At 40.4% G+C, this 15,232-nt stretch overlaps 1 protein-coding gene across 3 annotated transcripts in view; it reads left to right on the top strand.

Annotated features, from left to right (window-relative positions):
* The window catches only part of mettl14 (methyltransferase 14, N6-adenosine-methyltransferase subun), a 64,333-nt gene that overhangs the window by 14,640 nt on the left and 34,461 nt on the right, over window positions 1-15,232 (top strand). Inside the window, exons 2-4 of one of the 3 annotated variants that reach the window (XM_043696782.1) lie at window positions 814-902; window positions 6,062-6,076; window positions 6,684-6,771. In XM_043696782.1, coding sequence (XP_043552717.1) covers window positions 814-902; window positions 6,062-6,076; window positions 6,684-6,771 — 192 coding nt within the window. Of the gene's footprint in view, window positions 1-813; window positions 903-6,061; window positions 6,077-6,683; window positions 6,772-15,232 lie in introns of those variants that run through there. The other 2 variants (XM_043696790.1, XM_043696796.1) reach the window with 2 other exon arrangements.

Genomic DNA, 15,232 nt, shown 5'->3' with positions numbered 1-15,232 from the left:
ATGATGGTTGGAGGAAGAGCGCCTCATCTTCTGCCTAGGAACCCTCCAACCACAAGGCAGGAACGCGGGTTTCACCAGTTTCCTCATTTCCCCTCCCCCCACCTTGTCTCAGTCAAATCCATCGAATTCAGCACCGCCTTCCTAACCTGCAATCTTCTTCCTGACCTCTCCGCCCCCACCCCAGTCTGACCTATCACCCTCACCTTGACCTCTTTCCACCTATCGCATTTCCGACGCCCCTCCCCCAAGTCCCTCCTCCCTACCTTTTATCTTAGCTTGCTGGACAAACTTTCCTCATTCCTGAAGAAGGGCTTATGCCCGAAACGTCGATTCTCCTGTTCCCTGGATGCTGCCTGACCTGCGGCGCTTTTCCAGCACACATTTTCAGCTCTGATCTCCAGCATCTGCAGACCTCACTTTCTCCTCATGCCTTTAATAAAGGGGAGTGTAATGAGGTTTGTGGATGTGTTTTGTCTGCTTGTTTGGGTTTGTTGTTGAGAAATCAGCGGACTGTGTTAATTGGTTATCTGTTCTTTTTGAATACGCTGAATAAATGATTTTCCTTTGCTCTTCTTAGTTCCTCTGTGCTGCAGTGTGTGGTGGCTGATTGATATAATGTTCACCGGAGGCTCATGGATGTTACCAAGTAGGGTGATGAAATATCTGAAAATGAACCTTCAAGCTCAGTGAGCAAACTTACATCCAGAACCTCAACCTGAGCTACAAATCTTCTCAAAACTTGCTTTGCTGCTGAATTTAGATTTTTCTTTGTGCAATCTAAAGTGAAATTTCACAAAGTTTTTTGTTTCTTAGCTAGGAGCTGAAAGCGCAGACAATATTGGAGCGGTTTTGAACAGCAAGGAAGAACAGAGGGAGATTGCTGAAACCAGGGAAACCTGCAGGTTAGTTTGAAAACAATTGTTGTGTGAACCTTTTTAATTTATTTTGCATCAAATAAGGTAGTATAGGAGATTGTGATTGTTTGTTAAAAACTTTGTAGGTACTGTAAAGCCATAGATTCACACTCATCTATATGCATAAAGCAGTGGAATATTCAAAAACTAATTCCAGAAAGAAACTGAATTTGTTATCTAAAAGCATCTTGAATAAAGACCATATTGTTTTTTATGAGGGGATATGCAGGTGTTTTTGGTGATATCCCCTTATCCTTCAGCTTTGCTCCTCTCAGTTGTTTTTCTTCTCTTTCTGTGGGAAAGTCTCCAACTAAGAACAATGCAGCTAATAAGTGAAGGCTTGCAAGTTTAATCTGCCTCCTACAGTATTTTTATTCTTATCTCGAATATAGTTGCTATAATAAAGGAATTGAATTAACCTTGTTCTGCCAACTCTCAGAAACCAAGATTTTATTCTAAAATTCTTATTGTGTTGCTTAAACTGTCAGTTTTAAGTCTGGGCAAAGTGCTTTTGTGTGCACATTGGCACAAGACCCACTTTGTACCTCAAGTTAGGTAGGCTCTGCCATACATATTTTTACTCTATCTTGGTGCACTCCTTATTTTCTCTATACTCAGCTGATCCATTGGGATTCTTGGGAACTCTTCTAATCAATTAAATATGTTTAGTTTTTGGAAGAATAAAGTAATTCTCCTACCGTCTCGCTGCCATTTTAAGAACAGTGGCATTGAGGCACAGTTGACCATATAACTCTTGTGGCTGGCTGCATTTCATGATCCACCATTATTGGTCCCAGATTTATAGTTTAAATGTGTTCTTTAAAAAGTACATTTTCAATTTGATATTTTAAAATTTGATATTGATCTCTAAATTTTTTTGCAACGTATGCTTGTGTATATCTTATGTAATTTTATTATAATAATGTTTCACATTTTGATTACTATTTCAATTCAAGCTCCAAATGTTCTCTAATTCATACAAGTGCATGAAACCGACAGGATCTGCTCCATAGAAATAAACTTTATCTTCAGAAAAAAGTTAAACAGTAACATGTAAAGCAATCTAAGCTTGAGGCAAATTCATAATTTCTTTATTGATTTTAAAGCGGCAATGCCAGCTGAACAAGGCAACATGAGACTGTTACAGTTTTGAATATTCATCTCCTTTGTGGAAGAATTACAGGTTCTAACCTGTGGTATGAAGTAAAATTCAAAGCATTTTCTGGTGTTTGTGATAAAGCATATTCCAAAAGCTTAGGTGTATAAGAGAAAAATTGTTATGACCATAATGCTCTTTTATTAAATGCAGTGGGCTGTGGTATGTGCAATTTTGTAACTGAAGTGTGTTTTGATTTTTTTTTGTTGTTTGGTCTGCTGAGATAGAAAATCAATGTCACATTTTTAGTGGATTGCTTTTTACTGGATTATGTTTTTGTAGTGGAAGGCATACATTTTTAAAACTGATATTGTAATAAACTAGACTGATCAAATCAACTTGTTCTACTCTTTCTATAATTGCAAACACTTCTAAGTGAAGAAATGTAAAGAAATTGACAATTTCATCTCTGTAATTTAGTACTTATTTTCCTAATTTTGACAAATATAAAATATTTAGTTGTTAAAAAAAAACTGAAGGTTTTATGCTATTCCTTTTACATATTTGAATTTTATTGATCTTCCTTTTTGATGATTGGGACTTCCTCTACTGTGCCTTAAAATACAGCTAATGTACGAGGTTGATATTAACTTTCTACTAAACCAAACTTGTAGTCTTTGGGATCCCTGTTTTGAGTGAATTTGCAGCTATGCTGGCGCAAATCAAAATAAATCAATGGCATAGATTTTATAAATTGCATTCTGTTTTGACTGCAGAAGTTGTATTCAGTCCTATTTGGATGGCAATCTGATTTTTGAACAACGTTATGTTGGCACCAGTATAACAAATGGAGTTGGTGCAATATTCTCCACTCTAATGCTACAAGTTGATACACTGAGCCACTCTCCAGATATCACAGCAAATCCTGACGCATTGAGTTGTAAATTTGTATTGTTGATATGTGTGCAGCCAAGCTTCTCTTGGACAAAATACTTTCTATTACAATTCCAAATGCCACTGCACATGTGCAAGCACTTAACGCGAATGGCAATATTAATGAGTGCGTCTGGTTTTTACCATTTAATGGTATGGTGAAACTAGCATTAGTTAGGTTAACAATGTGAAATTAAATTGTGAGCTGTTTTGTACTATGACTCTCCTTTGCAAGACATGGATTTGAGACTGGCCCAGCCAAATATTGCTTGGTGTCCTTCGGAAAAGCTTTTGAACAGTCATTTTTGAGACTGGGTTAGGCCTGGGTCTCCCTAGTGGCAGTTTTTAATTGCAATGGGGGCAATATTGGATGGAAGTTTATCTCTTGATATATTCTTAAAATATTATTTCCTCAGTAAGTGGATTGATAAATCTTGTTCCTATTCAACATGTATTGGAGTTGGCCTGAAAAGTGTTACTTATTTTCTTTGCATGGTCAAACCAATTGCTAACCTGACTTGAAAGTCAGCATTTTGTTCGTAAATTCTCACAAAAGTTTCATAATTTATACTCATTTGAAATAGTATAGATGAGTACTTTAATAACTGCAAACTATCTGTTTTTAGATGCATAGAGATTGAACAGAGTGAAGAAAAGGTATAGATCAAAATTACATTTATTATGAAGCTGGTAAGCACTGTTTGATGTAAAGAGCTGATGGGGATAAGCTGCACTGAAGCAACAAATAGTTCAGCAGACCAATAATCTCAATTCCTGACAGTGCCGAAATAATTTTTGACAAATGTTCCTTTTCATTTAATTCTGCCCAAATAACTGACTTCTGGAGGGATAAAAACTCATTTATCTATGCTTACTGAATTGTTCTTGCTCCTCACTCCATCCGCAAATTTTAGTTGTCATTGAACCTGACGTTAGATTTAGTAGCTATTTAATAACTCTCTTAGTAGCGATGAAATAATAGCACTGAGTCTGATCTAAGTTGTTTGAATTAAATAAATACTGGCAGCTTAATAATTAGTTCAGATTTGTGGAAAGCCATTTGAGGTCAAAGGGATTTATAACTACAATTGTGTATTATTGTAAATATATTTTCTGGGCAAGGAACTGGCATCATTGTGTAGTTATCGTATTGCTGCTTCAGGTATTTATGTCTCAACATTAAATTGCAAATCTTGTGGGTTCTCATTATTAACTTCAATTAAGTAGCAGATAATCTATTACAATGCCAGAATGTCAGAACTTTTTTTTTAATGGCAATCCACCTGATGTGTTTTGATATAAATTCAAGTTGTTGATCAATCTATCGTAAATCTCTCAGTTTTTGGCAAAAATGGTCCGTAATGACTTTTGTGCCAATATTCAAAGTGAATATAAATCTTTGGATAATGAAGGAGGTGTTAAATGTTTGGCACACCCAGTATTTTTTGACATTGGATGTTGATGAAACCTACTCATATGCAACTTTAATGTAGCAAAATAACATTGCTTTCTGGGACCTTCTCAACAATCAGACTTTTTATTGCACAAAAACAAAGCACTGGAGAAATTCTGCATCTGTGGAGAGAGAAACAAAGTTAACATTGCCAGTCCAGTATAACTTCTTCAGACCAGGATTTGCTTTCGTTATTCTTCCAATTTTCATACTGTTTCTTACAGTTTTGAATATTTGTTGTTTTCAGTGGGGTTGTAAGCAAGCTTTGTAAAGATCATTTACATTGTCAGATTTGATTCTGAAGTTTATGCTTGCGGATAGACGAGGGGAAGCATAAGGATTGCTTTTGTCCTCGAGAGGGTAATAGCCTTGGCACAGTATTTTCACTTTGGTTGCCACCTGCTGATTCCTGATGACAAGATTGTATTGATAATACATGTGTTGAAATTAATTAAAGTTTGGATTTGCATGTATCTAAGGTATTTGAGGGTGCAGTCTAAATGCCCCAGTCAGCAAACATCATTGGTCGGGGTTGGAATGCTGCTAGCGTGAACGACTGAACGAAAGCAAGAAGGAGCATTAAATAATATTTAAGAGAATAACTTTTTTTTGTTCTTAATCATGTAAATCAGGACTCCACTATTTTATTATGGTTATCATTGAATTTAAAAAAAAGTTTTATGAAGAGGCTGGAAACCAAGCTGGATTATAATTGATCGTAAAGGAATGAAGGGAAATGTGTCTGTATCTGGTCTAGAATGATAGGAGTTGTGCTGTTTATATGGGTTTTATGCAAGTTAACGTTGAAATTGTCTCTAATTGTATAAAACCAGAACAATCCCATAATTTAGCTGTAATTTTGAGACACAGCAATGTGTAGAAAATTGAAATGTTAGATATGATGGTGGTAGCTTTTCTGAAGATAGGGTTGAGATGCTGGCTGTTGTGATCTATTAGTCATTGGTGGTTGTGTTTAAAACAAGATCAAAATATTTTGTTTTCTAACAATGCAAGTTACTTTCACACATTAAAATAATACTTGCAGTTTTATCTGACATGGTGTGCTTATTTATGCCTCTTTCCACTTGAATAAAAAAGCATTCCCTAATAATTTTTATTAAATTTGGTCAATTTGGTTTTACAAAAGAAAAGTACTTCCGTTAACATGGATGAAGAAAATTTCAGTCCAGAGAGGAGAGGATCATATTTTTTCTGAGCATGATGCATTTTGTTTGGAGTAGTATTTTTTTCTACTACATTTAAATTTTGCTTAATGTTTGGCATTGGGTATTTCCTATTTACCTGTAGAACAAAGTAGTTCTCTTATAGGAACTGCAGTTAACATAACTAAATGTTTCCAGCAAGTTATCAAATTGATTGATTGTGTTTGATACAATTCAGTACAGTTCTGTCACCATCAGCTTTTTGAATGTGTAAAAAGTGCTTAATCACTTAATTAAAGATTTGGGATTAAGCTTTTTTTCCTATTTCCCAATGTTACAATCATTATGCATCAAGAATAAGCACCAATGGATGGGCCAGGTTTCTGTGCAGTTACTTGTTTATGAATCTTCTGGATGAAAGTTGCACTTTTTTAGTGAGAAGTCCAATTTAGTCAAAACACAATATTAGATTATGATGCATATTTGTTTCCTTTTTTTAAAGGAGCAGACTCTTTTGGTGAGTACTTCTAGAAAAATTTATTTCTCCAATGGATTGATGGAGACTGCAGCTTTAATATTGGGAAACTCCTCCTGTGGCGGGATTATCTGTTAAAAAAATCCATGATCAATTTAAGGTTCAGATTTTGGTTAAAAAAATTGCAAGTGCATTTTTGGATTGTGACAGAGTTCTGAAAATCAGACATTTATTAAATTTAATTTAATGGAGCATTGTTTAGAATCCTCTCTCCCCGCCCAATTTGATAAATATATATTGTATGCGAGTGAATACTTTTGATCCCATATTAAAGCTCCATTTGTCCCCAATAGTTTAAACTCTAATTTTTTTGTAGCAAAATTATTTTACTCTTCATGCTTTAACTTATAGGATGTGATAACTATTTGATAGTGTAGCTCACTTGTGTAAATTAATTCATAAGGGAGGGATAAGAAAGGTAATTCAGTTGCAAAATTTAGACTCTTTACAGAGCTGTTTGGGTCACTTGTACTGTATACTGTTTCTGTAGTATACTCTGCATGTGCATGGAAGTGGGATATTCTTAAATCTATAATTTATTTCAATTGATTTTTTTTAAACAACAGCATCTTTTGTTTGATGCTTCTAGGGCAACATATGACACATCTGCACCAACCGCCAAGCGTAAATTTCAAGAAGAAGGGGAAGCTAGTGAAGAAGAATTCGAAGAATACAAAGTAATTACAGCACTGCAATGTCTTGTTTTCATTTCCATCTCCAGACTAAAATGGGCACAGACTATAAAATTTATTTTAACTGGCCTCTTCCATATTATAGAAACATTGAATATAAGCTATAAAACATTTCCAACAAAACATAATTTATAACTTAGCATGTGAAACTCGTCACGAAATGTGTATCTGATTAAAGACATCCACTGCAAATTTAAAATTCTGCCAGAACTGCGATAAGAATCTAGTTCACTATTTTTTTGTTTTTGATAGTTGTATTTGTTTGGAATCAGTTACCTAACTAGAATCTGTTTTTTAAACTATTGGTTCTCAGGAATTCAGTTTATTCCATGCTACTCCAGTACCTGTTGCTCATGAGTTGAGAAGGTGTGCTGTTGCAGTCTGTGTTATAGGAAGTTTGAGAATTCTGATCTATCAGTGATGATGACATAATAGGATTCATGTGTCCTTGGCAGCATGAATTAGAAGTTGGCTAAAAGGTAGGAAACAGAGGATAGGTATAGAATGGGCTAAGACTGGAGATAAGTTGAAAATGGTGTTCCACACTAATTGGTGTTGGGACCCTGGCCTTTTCTGATTTATCTGTTTGCACGTTCTACCAATGCATGGGTTTCCACCGGGTTCTCCAGTTTCAAACCCACAGTTCAACCTTATGCAGGTTAGATGGATTGGCCATGCTAGATTTCCCCATAGTGTCCAGGGATTCACAGGCTAGGTGGGTTAACTATGAGAAATGCAGAGTTACCGGGATAGGGCAGGGGGTGTAACTGGGTAGGATGTTTTTCAGAGGGTAAGTGTTGATTCAGTGGGCTGAATGGCCTGCTTCCACATTGTAGGGATTCTACTCTGTTCTAGATTCTATTCATCCAAATGATTTGGAGATAGTGTTGAGGGCAAAATCTCTACATTTGTAGATGATACTGAGCTCGGGAGAATAGTGAATTGTGAGGATAACAGAGTTATTTTGGAGAGACATTGAAAAGTTGGCCAAATGGGCAGGCACCTGCCAATGAATTTCAGTGCAGACAAATGAGTTAGTGCCTATTGGTAGAAGAAACGTGGAGAGACAGTGCAGGCTCAATCGTACAACTTTGACGGAAGCTCAAAGGAGATATACTAAAATGATACCAGGAAAGTGGGATTTGAGGTATAAGAAAAGAATACAGAAATTGGGCTTAATCTACTCTGCCCCCAAAGAAAGTAAGAAGTGCTGAAAATGTGTTGCTGGAAAAGCGCAGCAGGTCAGGCAGCATCCAAGGAGCAGGAGAATCGACGTTTCGGGCATGAGCCCTTCTTCAGGAATGAGGAAAGTGTGTCCAGCAGGCTAAGATAAAAGATAGGGAGGAGGGACTTGGGGGAGGGGCATTGGAAATGCGATAGGTGGAAGGAGATCAAGGTGAAGGTGATAGGTCAGACTGGGGTGGGGGCGGAGAGGTCAGGAAGAAGATTAGGAGGGTGGTGCTGAGTTTGAGGGATTTGACTGAGACAAGGTGGGGGGAAACTGGAGAAATCTGAGTTCAAATTTCTCAGATTTCTCCAGTTTCCTCATTTCCCCTCACCCCACCTTGTCTCAGTCCCAATCCTTGAACTCAGCACCGCCTTCCTAACAAGCCCTCCACTTCTTCCTTTCCCGCCGTACCAACCAGTACCCTTCCACTGACACCCTCCTTCGACTGACTGAACTGGTCCTCACCCTCAACAACTTCTCTTTCCAATCCTCCCACTTCCTCCAAACCAAAGGAGTAGCCATGGGCACCCACATGGGCCCCCGCTATGCCTGCCTCTTCGTAGGATATGTGGAACAGTCCATCTTCCGCAGCTGCACTGGCACCGCGCCCCACCTTTTCCTCCGCTACATCGATGACTGTATCGGCGCCGCCTCGTGCTCCCACGAGGAGGTTGAACAGTTCATCCACTTTACCAACACCTTCCACCCTGACCTCAAATTCACTTGGACCGTCTCAGATTCCTCCCTCCCCTTCCTAGACCTTTCCATTTCTATCTCGGGCGAACGAATCAACACGGACATTTACTATAAACCGACCGACTCCCATAGCTACCTAGACTACACCACCTCCCACCCTGCCCTCTGTAAAAACGCCATCCCATATTCCCAATTCCTTCGTCTTGCCGCATCTGCTCCCAGGAGGACTGGTTCCAATACCGTACAACCCAGATGGCCTCCTTCTTCAAAGACCACAATTTCCCCCCAGACGTGATCGACGATGCCCTCCACCGCATCTCCTCCACTTCCCGCTCCTCCGCTCTTGAGGCCCGCCCCTCCAATCGCCACCAGGACAGAACCCCACTGGTCCTCACCTACCACCCCACCAAGCTCCATATACAGCGTATCATCCATCGTCATTTCCGCCACCTCCAAACGGACCCCACCACCAGGGATATATTTCCCTCCCCTCCCCTATCAGCGTACTGAAAAGACCACTCCCTCCGTGACTCCCTCGTCAGGTCAACACCACCCACCAACCCAACCTCCACTCCCGGCACCTTCCTCTGCAACCGCAAGAAACGCAAAACTTGCGCCCACACTTACTTCCCCCTACTTCCCTCCAAGACCCCAAGGGATCCTTCCATATCCACCACAAATTCACCTGCACAACCACACACATCATTTGTTAGATCCGCTGCACCCGATGTGCCTCCTCTATATTGGGGAGACAGGCCGCCTACTTGCGGAACGTTTCAGAGAACACCTCTGGGACACCCGGACCAACCAATGCAACCACCCCGTAGCCCAACACTTTAACTCCCCCTCCCACTCCACCAAGGACATGCAGGTCCTTGGACTCCTCCATCGCCAGACCATAGCAACACGACGGTTGGAAGAAGAGCGCCTCATCTTCCGCCTAGGAACCCTCCAACCACAAGGGATGAACTCAGATTTCTCCAGTTTCCTCATTTCCCCTTCCCCCACCTTGTCTCAGTCAAATCCCTCAAACTCAGCACCGCCTTCCTAACCTGCAATCTTCTTCCTGACCTCTCCGCCCCAACCCCCACTCCGGCCTATCACCCTCACCTTGACCTCCTTCCACCTATCGCATTTCCAACGCCCCTTCCCCAAGTCCCTCCTCCCTACCTTTTATCTTAGCCTGCTGGACACACTTTCCTCATTCCTGAAGAAGGGCTCATGCCCGAAACGTCGATTCTCCTGCTCCTTGGATGCTGCCTGACCTGCTGCGCTTTTCCAGCAACACATTTTCAGCTCTGATCTCCACCATCTGCAGTCCTCACTTTCTCCTCGTAGATTAAGAAATGACCTGTTTTGAGGTGTTAAAAATTATGAACAATTTTGACAGGGTCAAGAACGATCTTCTGTTCCCACGAGTTAATGTATCACTAGCTGGTGATCGCAATTGTCAGCAAGAGAGCTAGGAGTGAGATGAAGAGAAACTTTACTCGGTTGTTAGGAATTTGAATGTGCTACCTGGGAGAATGGTGGAGGCAGATTCCAGAGGATGTTTCAAAAGAGATGTACATTTGAAAATGATTAATTTTGAGACATACAGAGGAAGGGTTGGAGAATGGGATGAGATGGGTAGCTATAAACACAATGGGTAGAATGGTCTCCTTCTGTACTGTACAATTCTATGATTCTAATTATATATTTTCTACTTGGGATGGTATTGAAGGGCAACTGGTGCATTGCTTATGTGCCTACCTTTCTTGTGCTTCTAGCCAGAAAAGGGTGTAGATTTGGAAGGTTCTGTTGAAAGAGCCTTGTTGCAACACATTGGTGATAAAGAGAGTAAATGTTTAAGGTGGTAGAAGACAGCTCACCTCCACCTTCTCGAGGACCACTCAGGATGGGCACTAAATGCTGGCTAGCCAGTGGTGCCCTCATCCCACAAGTGAATATAAAACAGTAGCTAATCAAGTAGGCTTCAAAAACACAGTTACAGTGGGGTCCCATCTCCAAAGCCTTTAATCTGTTTTTATCTCCCACATCATTCTTATCTTTTCTGGAGTTTCCATATTTCCATTCTTCCAACTGGATAACCATGATAAAGGTGAACATTCCCTTCTTGTTCTTGTCAAATCACCTGCGGCCTTTAAAATAATTGAATACACTGCCCTTCCATAACATTTCCCCACTGCCGTCCAGCTGATTGGGATTCACCTGGTGCTATCCTTTATCTATTTAATTGTGGCCTGGGAATTACTTGTAATGGCTTCTTTCCCTGTTATTAGAATGTATTCTTGATCTCCATCCCTTCCTATTTAGAGTCATAAGCTTGCACAACATGGATACAGGTCCTTCAACCCAACTCGTCCATACCATAGATTTCCTAAACCAAATTAGTCCCATTTGCCAGCATTTGGCCCATATCCCTCTAAATCTTTCCTATTCATATATCCGTTTACATGCCTGTTAGATGTGGTAATTGTACCAGGCTCCACCACCTTCTCTGGCAGCTCTTTGCATACACACACCACCCTCTGCATGAAAAAGTTGCCCCTTAGATCACTTATGAATCTTTCCCCTCTCACCATAAATCTATGCCCTGTAATTTTGGATTCCCCACTACCTTGGGGAAAATACCTTGTCTAGTCACACTGTCCACGCGCCTCATGATTTTATAAACCTTTATATGGTCACTCTTCAGCCTCCAATGCTGCAGGGAAATAAGTCCTAACCTAGCCAGCCTCTCCTTATAACTCAAATCTTCCAGCCTTGGTAATATCCTTGTAAATCTTTTTTGCACTCTTTCCAAGTTAATAACATCCTTCCTATAGCACAGTGACCTTATCCATGTCTTGTACGGCTGTAATCTGACTTCTCAACTCCTGGATTCAATGCTCTGAACAGTGAAGGCAAGAATGCCAAATGCTGCCATCATCACCCTCGATACCCGTGACGTCATTTTCAAGGATATGTACCTGCACCCCTAGGTGTTGTGTTCGACAGCATACCCCAGGGCTCTACCATTAATTTTGTAAATCCTGCCCTGGTTTGCCTTGCCAATATGCAACACCCTACATTTATCTGAATTAAACTCCATCTGCCATTCCTTGGGCCCACTGTTCCAGTTGATCAAGAATCCATTGTACTCTTAGCTAACCTTCACTATCCACCATACCACCAATTTTGGTGTCATCTACAAACTTACTTACTGTGCCTCCAATGTTGTAGTCCAAATTATTTATATAAATGATAGAACAACAGTGGACCCAGCACTGATCCTTGTGGCGCATTGCTGGTCACAGGCCTCCAGTCTGAATAACACACCCACTGTCACCACCCTCTCTCTCCTACTGTAAGCCACTTTTGTATCTATTTGGCAAGCTCTCCCTGTAGATGTCTTCCACTCTGCCTTCATCTATCATCTTGGTCAAAAATTCAATAATTTGTGAGACGTGATTTCCCATGCACAAAGCCATGCTGACTACCCCTAATCAGTTCTTGCCTTTCTAAATGCACGTAGATCCTGTCTCTCAGAATCCCCATCAACAACTTACCCACCACTGACATTAGGCTCACTGATCTCTAATTTCCTGGCTTTTCCTTGCAGCCTTTCTTAAATCATGGCAGGGCAATAGCCACCCTCCAGGCTTCCAACTGTCAATGATACAAATCTCTCCAGCGAGTTTTGAGAAGATTTGTAGCTCAGTTGAGGTTTTGGATGTATGTTTGCTCGCTGAGCTGGAAGGTTCATTTCCAGACACTTCGTTACCTTCGTAGGTAACATCTTTAGTGGGCCTCAGGCAAAGCAATGCTGAAAATTCCTGCTTTCTATTTATATGTTTGGGTTTCTTTGGGTTGGTGATGTCATTTCCTGTGGTGACGTCACTTCTTGTTCCTTTTCTCAGGTGGTAGTAGATGGGGTCTAAATGGAGTAAATGGTGTTTGTTGATAGAGTTCCAGTTGGAATGCCATGCTTCTAGGAATTCTCGTGCGTGTTTTTGTTTGGCTTGTCCTAAGATGGATGTGTTGTCCCAGTTGAAGTGGTGTCCTTTCTCATCCATATGTGAGAGAGGGTCATGTCTTTTTGTGGCTAGTTGGTGTTCATGTATCCTGGTGGCTAGTTTTCTGCCTGCTGGTCCAATGTAGTGTTTGTTACAGTCCTTGCATGGTTTTTTGAAAATGACATTAGTTTTGCTTGTCTGTATAGTGTCTTTCAAGTTCATTAGCTACTGTTTTAGTGTGTTGGTGGGTTTGTGGGCTACCATGATGCCAAGGGGTCTGAGTAGTCTGGCAGTCATTTCCGAGATGTCTTAGATATAGGGGGGTTTGCTTGTTTGGGTTTGTTGTTGAGAAATTGGCAGACTGTGTTCATTGGGTATCTGTTCTTTTTGAATACATGGTATAGATGATTTTCCTCTGCTCTGCGTAGTTCCTCTGTGCTGCAGTGTGTGTTGGCTTGTTGAAATAATGTTCTGATGCAGCTTCGTTTGTGGGTGTTGGGATGATTGCTTCTGTAGTTCAATATTTGGTCTGTGTTGTTTTTCTGTAAACACTGGTTTGAAGTTCCCCATTGGCTGTTCGCTCTACTATGACACCCTGGAATGGCAGTTTGCTGTTGTTTTCCTCCTCTAGTGAATTTTATGCCAGTAAGGGTATTATTGATGGTCTTGAAGGTTTCCTCTAATTTGTTTTGTTTAGTGATGACAAAGGTGTCATCCACGCAGTGGACCCAGAGTTTGGGTAGGATGGTTGGCAGAGCTGTTTGCTCAAGTCTCTCTGCTAAGAACCCTGATATCAGAGATCCCATGGGTGTTCCTTTGGTTTGTCTGTAGGTTTTGTTGTTGAAGGTGAAGTGGGTGGTAAGGCATAGGTCCACTAGCTTGATGATGTTCTCCTTGTTGATGAAGTTAGTGGTGTATGTGTCTTTGGGTCAGAGGCCCACTGAAGTTGTTATCTAGTAGGGTGGTGAAATGTCTGGAAATGAACCTTCCAGCTCAGTGAGCAAACCTACATCCAGGTATATGAATAGGAAGGGTTAAGAGGGATATGGGCCAAATGCTGGCAAATGGGACTAGATTTATTTAGGATATTTGGTCGGCATGGACGAGTTGGACCAAAGTACCTGCTTCCATGCTGTACAGCTGTATGACTCTATGAATGTGTGCCTGTTTGGAATTAAAGAGGGTATATCCTAAGTTTGAAGATTAGTAATTAATGATCTGTTTACCACTGCTAAAAAGATGAACTTCTTAAGTTTAGTTTTCTTTGTTATTAATGGGACCTTGTGTGAATTTCTTTTGTCTTAGGTAGTGGCCAAAGTCGGGCAGGTTAGCCACCTTGGTGATTAAGTGGTCATTTGGGGCAGTAGGGTGGCTCAGTGGTTAGCACTGCTGCCTCACAGTGCCAAGGACCCGCGTTCAATTCCTGTCTTGGGTGACTGTCTGTGCAGAGTTTGCACATTCTCCCTGTGTCTGCGTGGGCTTCCTCTGGGTGCTCTGGTTTCCTCCCAAAATTCAAAAGATGTGCAGGTCAGGTGAATTGGCCAGGCTAAATTGCCCATAGTGTTAGGTGCATTAGTCAGGCATAAATATAGGGTAGAGGAATGGATCTGGGTGGGTTACTCTACAGAGAGGCAGTGTGGACTTGTTGGCCTGAAAGGCCTGTTTCATACTGTAGAGAATCTAATCTGTACGTGTGTGATGGCTCATGGACTAGAGCAGATTAATTTCTCACACACAACCCATCAAGGTTGTGACATGAAAGGAGTACATTCTTGTATAATCTGCACTTCGTCAATAATTGAAACAGCTCGCCAAGGGCTTTGCTGGAAGATAAACTATTGAAATTTATTGTTGGGTTAAAATACTTCAACCAACCGTTGTTAGTATTTGGTATTTACTTAGGGAAAAGGTGATTTATTTCCAGATTTTCTTTGTTTTCAGGTCCTCTTGGTTTTCAGATTTAGATAAAATGCATTTGAGAGTATTAAATTAATGTTTACTAGGTTAGTCATTAATATATGCTGCTAATTGTCAACATGAAAGTAACTATTTTCATTCAATGAAATAAGTATTTAGGGATGTCGGCCATATGTTCTTCATACTTACATTTGAATGGCGCATGTGTGTTGTACGTGGACACCTGTTGCTTAACAAGAAGCAAATGCACAAAAGATCAATAACAGCGTATGCAAAAACATTATTAATGAGCGCATAATTTTCTTGTTTACTAATTAATAATAGAAGTTAAGCAATTAAGCATATGTGAAACACCTTTCTGGGCTTGATGAATGTGTAATATATTTTCTACTGAGATTCGTATTTGTGGCCAAAATTGCATCACTTGATCACATCAATGGCGAGTCAGCAACTTGTTTAGGAAAGTGCAAACCTAAATCAACCATAAAACTGACCAGACTATAGAACGGCATCTGCTTGAAGACTTTCATAAATCAAGAAGCTCCGGTGAATTCAAGTTTTCTTCAGGTTGAATTCAAGTTAGCTGACAAGTGTCTTTCCTCGGTTT

The sequence above is a fragment of the Chiloscyllium plagiosum genome, chromosome 1 (genome assembly GCF_004010195.1).
Source record: "Chiloscyllium plagiosum isolate BGI_BamShark_2017 chromosome 1, ASM401019v2, whole genome shotgun sequence".
NCBI lineage: Eukaryota > Metazoa > Chordata > Chondrichthyes > Orectolobiformes > Hemiscylliidae > Chiloscyllium > Chiloscyllium plagiosum.
The sequence above is the reverse complement of the archived record's forward strand: the minus strand, read 5'-3'. Positions and strand labels throughout refer to the sequence as shown.